Raw genomic sequence first — 16,840 nt, 5'->3', positions numbered from 1 at the left:
GCACAGTCAGGGTTGGGAGGACAGTGGGAGGAATCCAGGGAAGGGGGAAGAGCTGGGGTATAGTGTGAAAAGAAACTGTGGGGATATGCACGGGATTATTCAGAGGCCCAGGCGCCAGCGTCAACTGCTCCTGCAGTTCTACTTATTCAGAGAGGCCCAAAATCTTGGGTCGGGGCAAAAGTCCATCAGTCTTACTGAGAATATTGTTATATTGGAGTAGACCTGGAGGGCCGATCGAGTGTGCCATGTCTGGAACAAAGGCTATTTTAACATGTTTTACTTTGAGATGGTCCTTTCCCCAACACACAGCTACAATTCAGGTCTCTTTCTACAATGTTTGTGACCGTTCCACACCATAATTTAATAGTCCACAATTCATTTTAATATCACACATCATAAGTTCCGCATCAGCCCAGAAATGAATGTGACCCACCTTCATAAGACTGACAACACACAGGTCCTACCGTTATCCTTGGGCCAGGCAGAATATCTTTTATGAGTTTTGGGGTATACCAACTTTGTTTATTAGGTCATCATTAATAAGATGCATTCTAATAAAGTCAAATGTCTAATTAACCTGCTTTATCCTCTGCATGCATCGTGTACCTCACCTTGAGGATTGCTTGCCCTTCATGAGAATGATCTAAACTATCTCAAAAAGCTTTGCATAATTTTATGCCATTGCCAAACTGGTGTAAATTGAAAACTTTGGTAAAAAAAAAAAAATAAATAAATAAATAAAAAAATCCATATTTGAATACCTTATGTGATAATGAAATGCCATCATTCTCTTCTTGTTGTTCATATTCTATGTTTCAATCAACTTTAAATGACCTTGTTCTTTGGACACTGGGGCAGGTCCTTTGGGAAAAGGTCATAGGTTTTGGGTGTTAAGGGCTGTGACCCTTACCATTTTTGACCAGGCCTGTGTTCAAGCTCAAACAAGCTCTTAGATAGAAGGCCCTCATGGGGTTTTAAGAAACACATGGCCTATTGTCTGCTTTGAGAGCTGACCACAAACAAATTGTGTATGTTCTTACAATATGACCCTGGTGGCCACATGCTAGGGATGTCTGACTAATGAGATGGTCACTGAATCACACCACTTGGGAGAGTGAGGACACTAGAGATTGAAAATCCCTTTCATCAGTTTTGCTGTTGAAAATTTTAATTTTTCCAAAAATGAAAAAAAAAATCAAGAGTTAGGATATCGTAAACCTGGAACTGTGGTGTACAATATCAATCTGGAAGTACATAGGGGTGGGTGGGTTGGTGTGTTTTTGTATTTAGTTTTAACATACTTTAGGAACTATAGAAAAGTGATAATGATTGGTATCGTTAGAGTATGAATATCAATTATCAGAGCTGATAACTGGTTTTCCTCTGTGGCATTCTCTACTTCTGTCCAAGTTCACCCATATTGTGGGTCATGTCCTTCCCAAAGGGAGTCTGTGACATTGACAAGACCTCTGGCTAAAGGTCATATTGGTAGTGACCACTGAAGTGGTTGATGATGAACTGGTCAAGCCCCTCATTCTCAATGCCCCTCCCTTTCCACCCAAAATGAGCCATTTTACCAGCTTATCTATTGACTCAGGTTGCTTTGGAGGGCAGGGCAAGTAGAATGGTTGACATCCTATAGGTCAAAGGTTAAATGACAAGGACTGTTTACAGGGAAAAAAAGTTCAATTCATGATCATCATAAAAGCTGGCTTGAATCTATAAGATGGTGATTGGCCTCAACACAGGAAATGTGTTTAATGAACTTTGTGAAATAATTGTACAAAGCACAGTTTGTAATCAACACTTCATCTAATAAACCTGATCGATTCTGGAATAATAGCCCCTCATTAAGAATATAAATATGTTTAAATAAATATTTAACCTCGGTTTAGTCAGTCTCTGCTGACTATCTCAGAGGGGGGTCTCCTGGGACACTTCTCTGATTCGCTAGGTCACTGCTCTGCTTCATGCCAGATAGTCATCAGTCATTTTTCCCATGTTCCCTATTGTCCCTCAAAGAGAGGCTCTTCTAGTGTTTGACCCAGTGAGGGTTAGTGCTGGGTAGATGACAGGCTTGGGGTGTGAGCCTGTCTTGCTGCTTAAGTTCTTGAATGACTCCCTGGGAAACTGCGTAACTGGGAGTGGTGGAGTTGCCCAGGACAGCATGTGGTTATTTTCCAGCTTGCTGCCCCTTAAAAGGCCTTCAGTGCACAGGGTCTGTAATCAGTACATTGAGGAGGGGTGTCTTTTCGACTGTGCATGTGTATGAAAGATGGAGAGAGAAAAAGCATTAAGGAAGAAAAAGCATGGCCTGATGGGAAAGTAGGGTAAAACTGTTGGAGAAGCAAGATGAGATCACTGTAGTGGTGATGTCATTGCTGCATGGTTGGCTGGCATTGGCCCATGTGTGTTCTGAACAACCAATAATGAGGAGACAGTGGCACACACATTAAACTACCGGAAACATCTGGAACAATAGAAGAAAATGTGAACCTGTCTGGTCGGATAAATAAAAGAATAAATCTATATGATTAAAAGTTAGTCTATCAAAGATATCTTCGCTTTCAATAGGAGCACAATTTACAACATACATACTCAAAGTGAATATTAAACTTCACCCGTCAATCCAAGGCAACACAAAACAGCTAAATAATGTTTATTGGTTATGTATTTGCTTTTCTCTTAGTTAAACAGTTCAACACTCAATATGTTGGTTGTTTGTGTCACATTTTAGGTAAACGGTAATTCTTATTTGAAAAATAATTATAATATATGTGTACCTGCCCTCTATAAATTCATACTGTTCTGCATTTGTTTTGCTCATCTGCCTGAGTTCACAGTTGCATTACAGCTGTCTCTGTCCAGTAATTGATTCCTTCACTGTCAGCCATTTTCTCACTCACGTACTTCTCCCCTTCCCATTTTCCATTCCATCTTTAGCATGGGCAGCTAAAGGAGGCAGATTTATCTGCATCACCCTGCCATGATGACAGAGTAAATATTCATCCAGACGGCCAAGGTTCCCACACCATTACCAGGGCATTCACTGTTGGCCCTGCTGGTGCAATCCTTAAAGGGATTGTTCGGAAGAATGAATGGATCCAAAGTACTGAAGGGCATAGAGTTGTCCAGACAAAAGTTTTAATGTTATTTCCGGATGCGAAGTCTGTCCAATGGGATAAAAAAAGGTCAAAACAACAACAAAAACATGGTGTTCACAAGTTCACACTTACAAATAAGTCAGATAGAGTAAATGGTATATGTATTCAGCGTGCTGTCCGAGGAGAGGGATCCAAGCTCGGTATTTGACCCGAACCCAGAGTACTCCTGGCTGTGGTAGGAACAAGCCAAGAGTGAGGAGTCATGGTGGTGGAGGAATACTGAAAACTGTCGAGGAATGTAGGTGAGTCGAGGAATATAGGCTTCCTGTCATGCTGATAGGATAGTTGTGGTAATTGCTGATGACGAGTTGATTGGATAGATCATTTGCACATGCTCCTTTTGAACTTTGTTAATAAAACATAATTTAGTGACAGTGATTTAAAGAGCAACACAATCTAGCGCTGCAAGGTTTAACGTTACTGTTTACATATATATATGTATGCGGTATATATATATGATCTTTGTGATGTCCCATCACCAATAATATTTTAAACGCCCTCAAGTGGTGATATATTTTAACATTTAAGATCCACCCTATCTATGCTCTAAATACACGTCATATTGTGAACTATTCGTCCATATATATGTTTCATTTTTTTTTTTTTTTTTTTTTTTTAATGACCTAATATTTTTAATCAAAATGTCATTACTGGATCTTCCGGTAGAAATTAGACATCTTTCTAATGACTTATGCAGGACTTTTCCAATCATTTAGTCCATTTAAACAGCCCCCTGCAAGCTCATGTTTATCTGCCTCCACTTTTGAGTGCAACATCCACATCTCACAAGCCAATTAACAACTGATGCATAGAACCAAGTATCCGCCCTATAATTTTTTTGATCATCTGTTCAACTGATGAACTCAGATGTACATTGCAATATGGGAAAAAAAGATCTGTCGCTATGTCATCGCAATTTAACAGTTCCTGTTTACAAGCATAAAAATAAATGATGGTGGTCTTGGGTGCCCTAATAGATCTAAAACTTTTGTTACTTTGTGTGTTGAATCCATTTAGTTCTAAAGATAGCTATACATTTAATTGGTGACTTGTGAGATATTTATTTGTTTAGATGTCGTGAGGGGTTATCTACATGGTGTTTGTGAGGTGAATCTGTGTGTAATTGTGTGTGTGTGGGTTGTGCTATTGCTTTGTGTCACGCTGGGAGCCCCTCCTGAGAGGCACTGCAGAACACTGAGGTGGGTGCAGCTGCAATGGCTTTCATCTCCTCAGGCACTCGGTGGGGAATCACAGTATTTATGAGTGTATACGTGTGTGTATGTGTGTGTGTGTGAGAGAGAGAGAGAGAGAGAGAGAGCAGTGAGGATGCAGTGTCTGTCATTTGAAGCTAATTAAGGGTGGCAAAAATATTGAATTTCTGTATCTCAGACCTCACATCTGGGATTGTAACACTGGTAATTCAATATATCGGTATCAGTTAGGAGAAAAGTGAAAACTCTTTCAGTGTATTTGTACTTTAATAAAAAGAAAGTCAGTTCAGTGGTTCACATGCCTTTTTGGAGAGCATGACTGTAAGTTTCCATAGGAACAAAGCTATGAGAAATCATTCAATGGGACTGGATTCTGCTGACGGCATCCACATTTGAAGGACATCTCCTCTCCTCAAGAGTGTGTCTGAGTCGATCATCCACTGCGACTCCCTTCTGGGCTATGTGTGGGGGGAAAACACGCGTGTGAACGCGGCCACACGTGAATCTCTGAGGTTGCCCACGGCTAGAGCGCGGGCAGCTAATCCGCAGTACGGATGCCGTTTACAGTTGGGCAGAACATTTTAGCCCCCGCAGTGTGCCGCAAGGCAAGAAGTGATACCTGCAGAGAAAAGAGTTTGCTTCTGGTCTCTGGTTCTTTTCTTCTGCTTTCATTTCGTTCCTCCCTAAATCAGTGACAGGGCATTGAAGGCCTCATTTAGGCCTTTACCTTTGACTTGCAGGTAACATCTATGTCAAAGTGCACTGATCAGGTCTGGCGTGTAAGATTAGGTTTAGTCTTGATCTGGGCTCTGTTATATCCAGTGTAGATCCAGTTTGTTTTGTTACTAAATCTTTCTCTCCATCAGGGAATATCAGATTTTGTCTAGTATTCAAAGTCAGTCAACTTGGTTGTCATGTTAACTCTTCTACCAGCCAAGAGGTAAATGCGGGGGAAGAGCAGAAGGCAGGAGACGAAGTGATGATAAGTAACAAACAGAGTTTATAGAATATATTTGTGTTTGTGTCAAAGCTCAGTCTGAGTTTGTCTGGCCAGAAACAAATTCAACAAATGTTCTTAACTGCTATGACCTTGAAGACTTTAACTGGAGACAATTTGTCATCTCTAACTTGTGAAGACAGCAATAGTTCTTCTGGCAGTCAAAGAGTTCAGTCTTGTACAAATTTAGGCTAAACATTATCATTTAGACAAGATTATACAACTCTAAATTAAAACATAGCAAAAACAATATTAGTGGAAAAGTAATATGTAATTAATATATATAGCATTTTTAAGATTTATGTTACAAAAATTTCTTTTTCAAATAAAAGCTGTTCATCAAAGAATCCTGAAAAAAAGTATTGCGGTTTCCACAAAAATATTAAGCAGTGTAACTGTTTTCAACTGTTTGATAATAATGGGAAATGTTTCTTGAGCAGCAAATCAGCATATTAGAATGATTTCTGGAGTTAATGTGACTGAAGACAGGAGATGCTGAAAAATCTGCTTTACCATCACAGGAATGAGTTACATTTTAAAATATATTAAAATAGAAAAAACAAGTTATTTTAAATAGTAATAATTTTATATTTTTGATTAAATAAAGGCAGCACTGGTGATCATTATTGACTTTTTTCTAAAAACAAACAAATGTTTGAAAGGCAATGTACACACACTTCCATGTTTTATGGGGCATTCCATGATTTTTATACTGTACAAACGGTATATTCTGTCCCCCTACACTAACCCTAACCCTAAATCTACCCATCACAGAAAACTTTCTACATTTTTCAAAAACACTTCATTTAGTATGATTTATAAGCTGTTTTCCTCATGGGGACCAAAAAAATGTCCCCACAAGATCAAAATTTACTGGTTTTACTATCCTTTGGAGACATTTGGTCAACATAACGTAGGGAATACCAGGTACACACACACACACACACACACACACACACACACACACACACACTGCACTTAAGAAATTCAGAGCCTTAGATCCTTCATGTCTGAAGGAAGATCTTAGAGTGGGATGTATCAAATCAACGAGTCAAAAGGAGGAGAGCTAGTTAAGATATTTTCCTGTCATTTACAGTTCCATTCTGGATCTGAGCAGAGGATTCAACAGCTACGGTTCTTTGAAAGCCATGGTTTTCATGACATTGCTGTTGAGCATGCTCTAATCTGAGTTTGGAGGATAAAGGAGCTATTTTGTTTTCTAGAGTTCTCTGTAGATTTTGCTGAATTCTTACTCTGGCTCTGATAGCCCTTGTCAGCTTTCTATGGTGAGAGTCCCTATTAGAGATGGCACCACTCTCCCAGCATATTCAGAGATGTGAGGGCTGGCTTGATCATTAGTCACTGCGGTAAAGGGCCATATCAAAGTAGCTTCTAGTCATGCCCTGGGGCCTTAAGGCCCGAACTTGGAAAGGATCTAAATCTACCTGCCTATTGTAAAAGCATTATTGAGGAATTTGATGAAAACTATGACCAATTAATATATATATATATATATATATATAAAACCATGCACTTTCATTGTATGGAAAAGAGAAGCCCTGGCATTTAAATAATTTCCAGTCTTTCAGGGGAAATAAGTAAGTTGAGTTTTGAGCGAGTTTTGAGGATGGATAGATGTTGAAAATTTTATGCAGCTCGTCTGAACTGAACAGATTTAGATGTGAATGCATAATTTCTGCCAAAATATGTTACAGAAATAGGTTTTTTAACCTTGTACAATTCATGTAATCTTTTTCCTTTTTAATCTTTTTTTTTTTTTGGACGTCAATGTCAACTTCAAAAATCTTTACAGAAACGAACGTCATAAAATAAATATACACTCTTGCTATTACCACTATTCCTAACATTACTACTGCTAATGATAATAATAAAAGATCTTCACTTAAGTATTGTCCTAAATGCCCCCATAATGAATTAAATAATCAACCTATAATATTGTAAAATGACCTAGCGTGCTCCTTAATCCCTTTTAGCAGTATTTTAAACAATTTAACCATTAAAAGCGCAGCCCTTTTTCATTTGGCTAGCATACCACGAACATACAAACGCAGAAACACTTTCTACTTTCCTTTTTCTAGAGAGCTTTTGTCCTCAAGTAAGGCATAAATGACAGTCCAATGTGTCTGTGGCACAAGGCAGTAATGATTGCATGAAATTACAGAGGCCTCCCCCTCCCTCTCTCTCAGGTAGCTGGATCAGCTCTCACCCCTGCCTTCCTTTCTCTCTCTCTTCTTGCCTCTCACAAGCTATTCAAAGGGAATGTATAACTGAATATGAGATGGAGCGGGCGTCTTTCAAGGGCCAGAGCTAATGAGACGTTTTACCTTGAAATCAGAGCAAGACAGGAGGAGACCCTGTTGAGCTGAGCATAGGGGGATCACAATTGGGTCTGGATCCTTCAGCGAGAGAGAGAGAGAGGGAGAGAGAGAGAGAAAGAGGGTGTGATCCATTCCAGACAGGAATAATGCTCTCAAACAAGAGTGGATTATGACAGGAGGACATTTTCAAGCGACAAAGTGACCTCACAAAAGACGCTGGCTTGTTTCACGCTAACGTTGACCTGCTTTCTTTTGTTGCTTTTGTCCTGGGCGACACCTGTACGTCAAAGTTAAATCTGTAAGGCTTGGCTTTCAGGTGAAAGCAACAATTACTCTCACTTGGAGAGGCACAAACTGGAACGGGGTTGGATTGAGGTGATGAGAAGGAAGCGAACAGGTACTCTTGACAGTTAGCAGTGCCAGCATGGATCAGAGAGCCATGTTATATGAGGCCAGGGATGAAAGGGGACAGGAGATTTGTGTTCTGAGGGGTCCTCTTTTTAATCAGGGGCCCAAAGAGATTGTTGCAGAGCAGGCCACTAACCAGTGTCATGCTAATAAAAGAGAATAAAAGTGTGAATGGAGGGTGCAGCTAGTTATCTACACTCTAATTAATGTGGTACCGGGAGCGAGATGCTTATTTGCGTAGCATTGAGAAGAAGGGAGGCGGGAACGCTGAAGTGTGGGGGAAGGGTGAAGAGGAGCAGCCTAAGGCCGTCCATCTTTTGTGCAATTGTATATGTGAGAACAAAGCCGTATATCCAATCTACATTGCGTGCATGCTAATCACCGCATATGATAATGAAAGTCATTTTGGGCAATGGAATATTTTTGTTTGAAAGATGATGGGGAAGGTTATTTATTTTTCTTAAAATAGCATGGCAGGTAATGGCGGTAATTAGCAGCAGCTATGCTGCTATGGTGATATCACATCATCTTATTCAGGGACAAAACATGCTTTTTTTATTATTTAAATAATGGTACAGTTCACCAATATCTCAATTACAGAAAAAGGGACTTAAAAATACATCAGTACTCATACACCCAGAAATTACCTCGGCCATTTTCAACAGTTTTGTTAGGAGCTCGACCCTGTGACCTTCAATGTCTGGCATAGTCCTCATCCCTGCTTTCCCACAGACAATCCTGCAAACGAACCCATGTCAAGAGGCTCAGCATATGGCCCTGGGCCGTGCCTATTGTCTGGAGTGGCGGGGCAGGATGGGCCGCCATTATTGTCACCATTGTAAGATTGGCAATGTGTCTGGAGAAGCAGACACACGGCAGTGTGAACTGATCCCAACAACTGTTTGTGCCCTTTCCCACCAATCCAAAATCACATATCAAACATTGGCTTCACAAATGCTTCCTTGCCTGGTCATTGTTAATGTCAAGGCCCAAATTTTGGGGCAGAGCTCCTAAAGTCATTATGTTAATAGACACCCTGACAAGCACTTTGATTTGCATGCTTTGAATGGTCTGTTAAAAGTCTCTGTCAACTGAATTGTATCAGAAATGGCCAAACATATCACACCAGAGTAGGTTAAATGGTTGTGTCCACAGATTGTTTATACCAGGGGTGTCCAAACTACGGCCCTGTCTATTAAAATCTATTATACGTGGCCCGCCATGCATAATTTACAAATCGTGCAGTTTCACAATGTCAACACAAGGTGGCAGTAATAGAATTTAGGCCAGGGAAACATTAACGCGCCCAAAGCGGAACGAAACAGCGCTACTTGTGCGCACCGCACAGGGCGCGACTCACGAGCTCACAAATGTGTTTACTTGCTGAGTGTCTCGATCACACGACCTTTAAACAGCCGGTGAGAAGTGTTCGAGTTCGGCGTAGAGGCCCCAGGTACAAGCTGCAAATCTCTCTGTGATTTAATTCAGTTTAAAGTCAGTTGAAACAGCGCTGACTTAATCAACAACATTAACGTGCAAATCAGGAGAAACATTGAGCCGATCCAGTTAGAATACTTTTAAACCAACAATTCAACAACATTTATCATGGAATTACAGTGGTAACACTACCTGTAACTGTGGTATTTTGTCAGAAATGTAGGTTAATATCTCATTTTATTTCATTTTTAATGTAGATATGTATTAAATGAGTAATAAAGGTCAAATTACAGACTACTTTTTTGTCATCATGAACTTGCAGTTTTGTGCATTCGTATTTAAATAAAATGTGTTTATAGACTAAATACCATATAGCCATTCTAGATATAGAAACAATATTTTTTACTTTTTACCATGTAGTGAGGTGCCATATGTGGTATATATATTATATATATATATATATATATATATATATATATAACCGGCCCCCAGATGTGTCCACAACATCGAATCTGGCCCCCTTTTAAAAAAGTTTGGACACCCCTGGTTTAGACTAAACATCCGTCAATCTATTTCATCAATGAATAATGACAATATTTGTTTAGTGGTACTGCAGAACAGATATTATCCACATTTCTTGTACCATCTGCTTGTGCCGTCCTACAAACCACCTAAAACTACTCTTTGTGTTTTCCTATAACTGTAACCTGACAGAAAAATAAATGAATCGCACACCACCGGCAGATGATGAGGTATCTAAAGCATTTGGTTAAAACGAGTTTCTGCCATTCCTGGAGCTTGATCTAAAATTCTCATTCATCAACATTTTAGGACAGGAAGGTGCCGATGGCTGAACATATTCTTGTTTGATTTGTTGAAACTGACACTCTGCGAGTAATTTTGAACATAAAGACATTACAATTATGAAATCAATTTATTTTCCATATCGAAATCGTTTCCAGCGGCACCCCCTTATCCCCCTCTATGACAAAGCTTTGTTGAATAATTTGGATGTACAGATACATTTTAAAGTCACAGAGTATTTGACTGTAAATAATAAATAAGAAATGTACAACTCATTGTTAGTTAATGTTAATCAATGCATTAACTACCATTCATTAATATTTATTTTACCTCATTTTATAGTTCATATAATTATAATTTTATAGTTTCATTTTATAGTTTATATAGTTAATAATATTTGATCATTTTCCTCCTGGCCTGTCCTTCGTTTTTCAAGCTTTAGCAGTGTCCATAGATCACTATTGTACCCTATTTGCGCCTTATTTAATATTCTTATTGGGACACACAAAAAACCCTGCATTTAGAGAGAAAGCCCCACCTTGCATGTACCATCTTAATTAAATTGTTGCTAGGTAACAGAGGCGATCTGTTGGTAAATGGGCAGGGTTTCGCAAAGTGAGCAGAGGCCGTTTACACAATGACGACACATCGCCTCTTTGCCGCACTTGAAATACGTCCATTGCAAACTTGCAGACTAATACAGACTAACCCTTATTTCCCCTGTCTTTCAGGCCAGCAAACAGAGGACACAATATGAGTTTCTCACCTCCAGTGGTGACTTATGGGGAGTCAGCTCCTGTGGCCTTCTGGGAGACTATATGCGGAACATGCCTCCAGCCACTGCCCGGCAACAATTCCCCAATGACAAATACTTCTGTATAGGATCATCACTATGGCCACACATATACCAAGACCAGCTGAGCACATGAGCAGGGCAGGAAAGTTGTCATGTCTTTGATTGTGGAAATAAATCTCATGTCTGAAGCAACTTGCCGGAGCAGCAAACAGTAAAGTTTTTCTTTTTTGCATAGAGACATATTATATTGTATTGATAACACATGCAACTAAGCATATCCTGTGTTTGTAACAGTTCTTCATGCATTATTTCTCTCTCATTACTCTGCTTAATTAACAGTCACTCATTGCATTGGTGTAACAGAAATAATGCTCGCTTATCCTTAGCTAATTACCTTTTCCTTTTTAATACTAGGCTACTATTCCAGCAGAAGAAAAACAAATAGAGAATCTTGTGCTGGTATGCTGGAATCTAAATTGCGGTGTCCCTCGGGGGCTTCGGTTGACTGGCTGCTGACCTTTGCTGCCCTCGGACCACTAGCCACAGTTCAAACAAGAGTCACAAGGGACACATCAAGGGCAACTGAGGGCTAAAGAGGATTATAGATCAGCGGACACATGCCTGACGTAGGCCGCTTGACCGAAACTTTGTAATAATACCGTTTGTTTTTGCAAGCAATGGTTGTGTGATTTTTTTTGTAATTTATTTTCTTCAAATAAATCGACAGACATTGCAAATAATGCGTGTATGTGCCTGCATGACACTCTTATAATTCTATTTAAGTACATAAAACAGAATTTTAGATTTTTATGTTCTACACATTTTTTTTGAATGCAATATTAAAGTGACTGATGTTTTCATAAAGTATTATTGTATATTACAACAAAATACAATTAAAATTGTCTTTGACTTTTATGAATATGTAAGGCAAATCAATATTGCACACTCTCGAGATTTTAATTAAAAATGAACTATCTTTAAAGGTTTAAAAATACCTTAGATATCTCGTAGATTGTTTTGTCCTGGTCCAGCAGCTCTTTCTTTGTACTCCCATTTTTGTTTTCTTACAGTTTTGATCCCCACAGTACCTTCCAGAGAGAATCAACAATTTTTATTGAGATATAACAAATTAAAACAAAAAATGACAAAGCATACAATAAAAATAAAGCCTCTCTAGAGATCTATTTTATGTTAAGCCTGTCAGTACATGATGCTTTCACAAGGGGGCAGTCACTTCTGTTCAAATGCCATGTTGTGAGCGGTTCTGAGTTCAAGTCATTATGCAGTGTACTTAATTGCATTATAATTGGCACTACAAACACCGTCCAACCTCAAATACTGCATAATATATTTTTAACAACAAATAAGACTCATGTGGTAGCCATAGCTCCAATTCCCTCACTTCTTAAAACATGAAAAACAATATCCATTTAAATTACACAAATATGTGTTTTGCAACTGACGTGCTCATGTATGTGAACTTACTGTTCCAGAGCGTATTTGCATTACGGGAAATCAAGTAGTCTTTGAAAACAGCTCTCTGTGCAAAACTAAAGCGCCCAGGTTCGTTATCTTTCTCAAGCGTCCTTTCAGTCTATTCATTTCTGGACAAAAAGAACAAGGTTAGGTCACCCATTATTACAAGTTCTCATTATTTATTTTGCTGCACTCAACTGAGCTAACACAATAATGAAACTCTCATTATTTATCACAGACAGTGGATCGGTCATTAAAAAGATACCTTTCGAGAAGATTCGCTCGTTCGGGCACTGGGAACGACGACCCTCAAAAGGACTGTTTGGTGGGCCTCAGATAAAATGGTTTGTGTGAATGGAGTCTTCTTAGGACAAGAAAAGAACCTCTTCGGCTGTTTGTTTTGGAATTTGTCTCATTGATCCAAGAGCGGCACCTAAAAGAGGAGGCCAGTATCGACAATAGCACTCAGGACAACATTACTCCGGCGTCACATGGAGGAGCACCATTCACTGTTCAAATTCATTTTATTCACGATAACTTCGGCTTTAGAAGATTAACTAGACTACATTGTGCATTTCAGAGATTTTTTTTATTTTTATTTTAATAAGTAAAACCCAAAAACTATCATACGTCAACAAAATACTGACAGAACAAGAATAATGCCAATTCTAAAAATCAAGAAAAAAGGCAAGTCACGAGTTTTTCTTGACAATCATTTATTAAACAAACTGAAAAGTAATAAATAAAGATAAGTACTTAAAATGTATTAAAGACCAACAGAGCCATTTAAGCTCGAAAACGGATCCCAGCTATACTGAAATTCAAGAAAAAGTGATTTGTCTTCTCATTTTAATATGGATCAGTTCTAAACCTCATATACTGTTATTTGGCATTAGGGTTAGAAATGTTTAAAGACATGCTTATTGAAAACATCTTAAAAATGGGGTAAGTTTTTAGTAACAAATTTTTAATCAATTTTGGTCACTTGTTTTGACTTTTAATGGTGGGGGGGGGGAAAGTGGGAGAAAATCAAAATAAGGCAAAAAAAAACAAAAAAAACAAACAAAAAAAACCTTTAAGACTAAAATGGCCCCGCTGATGATTACCAAAGGTTGTGAATGTTTACAGTTAAAATAAACTCCCCATTGTATCCATCAATCTTCACAGCTTGATAATCAACAACAGAGAGAGGAAGAAAAAAAAAGAAAAAAAAAAAAAAAACAGCTCTCAAAATTTGTATTACCAAGTGTGCTGTTGATGATAATGGACGCACCTTTGCAATATAAATGCCCCTGGAAGTCCACAACATACAAAATTTATATTTCTATTTTAACTGATATTTGCTGAAAGCCAAGATTATGTCATATTTGACTGTGTATTAGGGGCACCAAGGGTAGTAGATTCGTTCAAATAAAATTCATCATAGCAACAATCAAAAATCAGGCAGGATCAATACATTCATTGTCTGCGTACCCTCCAAAATCTCAAAATGGAGGATACGAATAAGACTTTTACAGCAGGTTAACACTAAAAAAAGACTAAAAAAAAAAAAAAAAAAAAAATACTTCAGATATGTCTTTGTGCGGTTTTGTAAATGTAGTGCCAAAAGGTTACAACATTAAAATGGACATCAAACACCATGTTTCTTTGTGATCAAGCCACATGTTCTGCTTTGGCTCGTGCCTCTGCATGTGTGCTTTCTGATTTCCAGCAGGAAGTACTGTACACACTCATGGGGGAATACAAGCGTACTTGGCACCTTCACATGAAAGAAATCCAATCCTGTTATTTGATGCATTACAGAAAATCAATAGGCTCCATACAGAAAACATGGAGCACGCTTCCAGGATGTGCTTGATGTCACTGGACCCGAAATTCAAAGTGAAACATCTGACCGGTTAAATGACGGGGAAGGGTATCAGAAGAGCGGCGGCCACTGCTTTCGACAGTTTTTTTGAGTTAGCTTTTATACTTGATCAAAATGCCCTTTTTAGATTTACCCACCAGCAGCAGGGGTCACTGGGAGCCTGCAGGCACTGATGTTAACACACAAACCGTCACTCTCACACACGCATACACACTTAAATTATCTCTCAGTCTTCTACAGTCAAACAAAACTCTCCTTGTGAGAAGGCTGGCTTCAGTCCCTCTGAAATAAATACACCTTTAAAACATACTTTTCTTCTCGATCAATCCCCTCACTATACTCTCTAAGCTCGACTAAAACACTGTGTCCTCTTCATGTATCTTCATGTATCAGCAATGAAAACCTTCCCTACAGCAGAACCCAGTTTCTACTTTGGAGAAGTATAACATTAAAAAAAAACAAAAAAACAACAAAAAAAAAACACTATTAAAAACCGTCATAATTTTCAACTAAAAAACAAAAAATGTCAAAGACCATGAGTGATCCCTTGCTTTCAACCATCTGGTGGCTCAAAGACACCACCCGCTTTAAAATCAGCATTATTTTGAGGTCTCCTTTAGATGCCATCCTCCATTCATTGATGCTTCAAACCAGTCTGATGAATATAACAGTGACTGCATTATTACTATTGTCATTTTTGTATTTGTTAGGTTAAAACAATGTGTCAATGGAGGAAGCATATCAGAGAAGAACTCGGCTGATATGGTTGCAGGAAAGGGGAAAGTTCCAGGGCCTCGTCGTGCAGCACAGTTCAGTTGAACAAGCCCTTCCCGATGCTATGCTGCCATCAGATACTGGTGGTAGAAGAGGCCGAAGAGAGAAGTGGAGAACAGGCAGGCAGCAATCCACCATGTGAAGAAGGACAAGAGCCCTCGAAAAAGCAAGGGAGAGAAAACAGTCCTCAGCCCACCGAGAGCGACTGATAGCTGGGCCACAGTTTGAGAGGCCTGCATCTCGCCTTGCCCCACCTCAGTGGGGTTTGAGTCCTCATTTGACAGACATGGCAAACTCTCTTCAGGGTAAATCACCCACGAGTATCCACCTGGGGTTAAAACAAGAGTATGAAAGATTCAAGAAACACTACCGGGGCAAATGAGAATGTGTCGAGAAGAATTTCAGTGCACTCACCTAATGTCTTTAGCAGCAAAGTAGTGTGTAACAGCATCACCAGAGGTGCAACGTACTGTAGTGCTATCACACACAAGTAGTAAAAGACTCGGGCGACCTGCGTGAGGAAAAACAAATTTGCAGTTAAAACATTTAGGCAGATTTCCTTCAAAACAAGCAGCTTGGCAGGAGAGGAGCTCATCAAACAGACTAGCTGAAGACTCACTGGGAGCTTAAGTACAGAGGGAGGCTGTGCGTATATGATTCTGGAGCAGATGTAAGACCAGACACCCCTGCGACTCTACAGCCATTTGCGAGTCTCACTTATGGCTTGGAACATCAAACGGGCTCTTTTCCTCAGCTCCAGCTGTGGAGTGCTGTGGGTTTTGATCCTTGCGCTCCACTAAACTCAAATAGCCTCCTCATTTTGGAGCTTTGAGGGCAACAATGCCACGCAGTCCTTTTTCATACTGACATATTTCCACCTTTGAGGAATGTCGACACTATAATGTAGGCCCCTAGAGTGGACGCCACAAGAGGGTCCCTGAGTGCATTTATTAACCAGTATCAGATCAAACATCACAAGAACAACCTAGTGAAGATAGGATACTTGAGATGGATGGGATATTGGGCAAAATAAAAGGATGGCTTTGCATCACAGTAACTTAATTGCATATTATTAGCATTATTATGTGACTACTTATCTCAGCAATTTTTAATGTCAGTAAGAACAAGACATAAGAACAAAAAGTGATAAGTACCATCTTTTGGAGGTCCACGGTACTAATGCGCCCCGCTTCCTTCTTCATCTGCAAGACGCCCTTCTGGGCCAGGTTGAGGTAGGCCTGGAGATGATGCCGCATCATGGCTAGTCTCAGCACACACAGAAGCAGGATCACCCACAGACGCAACGTGTCGTATGTCTTCTCAGACATTCTGAAAGCAGATGAAGAGGAGTGACACACCGAATCAGGGCAAGTAAAATGTGCCCAAACCTTAGGATGTGACGTGAGCAGAGAAGAATTAACAAAGATCTGACTGAAATAACATCTCCTTAAGTCAACAAGAAATGGCATTCACAACCCATTTTACTGCCGCAATGTGATGATTTAGAAGTAAAACAAACATAGGGCAGGACTCGATCGATTGGATTGTGAAAAGTGGGCATTCAACA

The 16,840-nt window shown here is 39.4% G+C and overlaps 1 protein-coding gene and 1 long non-coding RNA gene across 2 annotated transcripts in view; one reads left to right on the top strand and one right to left on the bottom strand.

Moving 5' to 3' along the window:
* The first annotated feature begins 9,322 nt into the window (after positions 1-9,322).
* Positions 9,323-14,980, top strand: LOC127512026 (uncharacterized). Its single transcript, XR_007930118.1, has 3 exons — positions 9,323-9,572; positions 11,092-11,367; positions 11,571-14,980. It is a non-coding gene; the product is annotated as an uncharacterized LOC127512026 (long non-coding RNA).
* Positions 13,332-16,840, bottom strand: part of tmem161b (transmembrane protein 161B) — a 26,341-nt gene continuing 22,832 nt past the window's right edge. Inside the window, exons 10-12 of the mRNA XM_051892518.1 lie at positions 16,428-16,602; positions 15,688-15,784; positions 13,332-15,601 (exon numbers count right to left, since the gene is read on the bottom strand). Coding sequence (XP_051748478.1) covers positions 15,336-15,601; positions 15,688-15,784; positions 16,428-16,602 — 538 coding nt within the window. The 3' untranslated portion in view covers positions 13,332-15,335. The remainder of the gene's footprint in view (positions 15,602-15,687; positions 15,785-16,427; positions 16,603-16,840) is intronic.

This window comes from Ctenopharyngodon idella, chromosome 5 (assembly GCF_019924925.1).
Source record: "Ctenopharyngodon idella isolate HZGC_01 chromosome 5, HZGC01, whole genome shotgun sequence".
NCBI classification, from domain to species: Eukaryota; Metazoa; Chordata; class Actinopteri; order Cypriniformes; family Xenocyprididae; genus Ctenopharyngodon; species Ctenopharyngodon idella.
The sequence above is the reverse complement of the archived record's forward strand: the minus strand, read 5'-3'. Positions and strand labels throughout refer to the sequence as shown.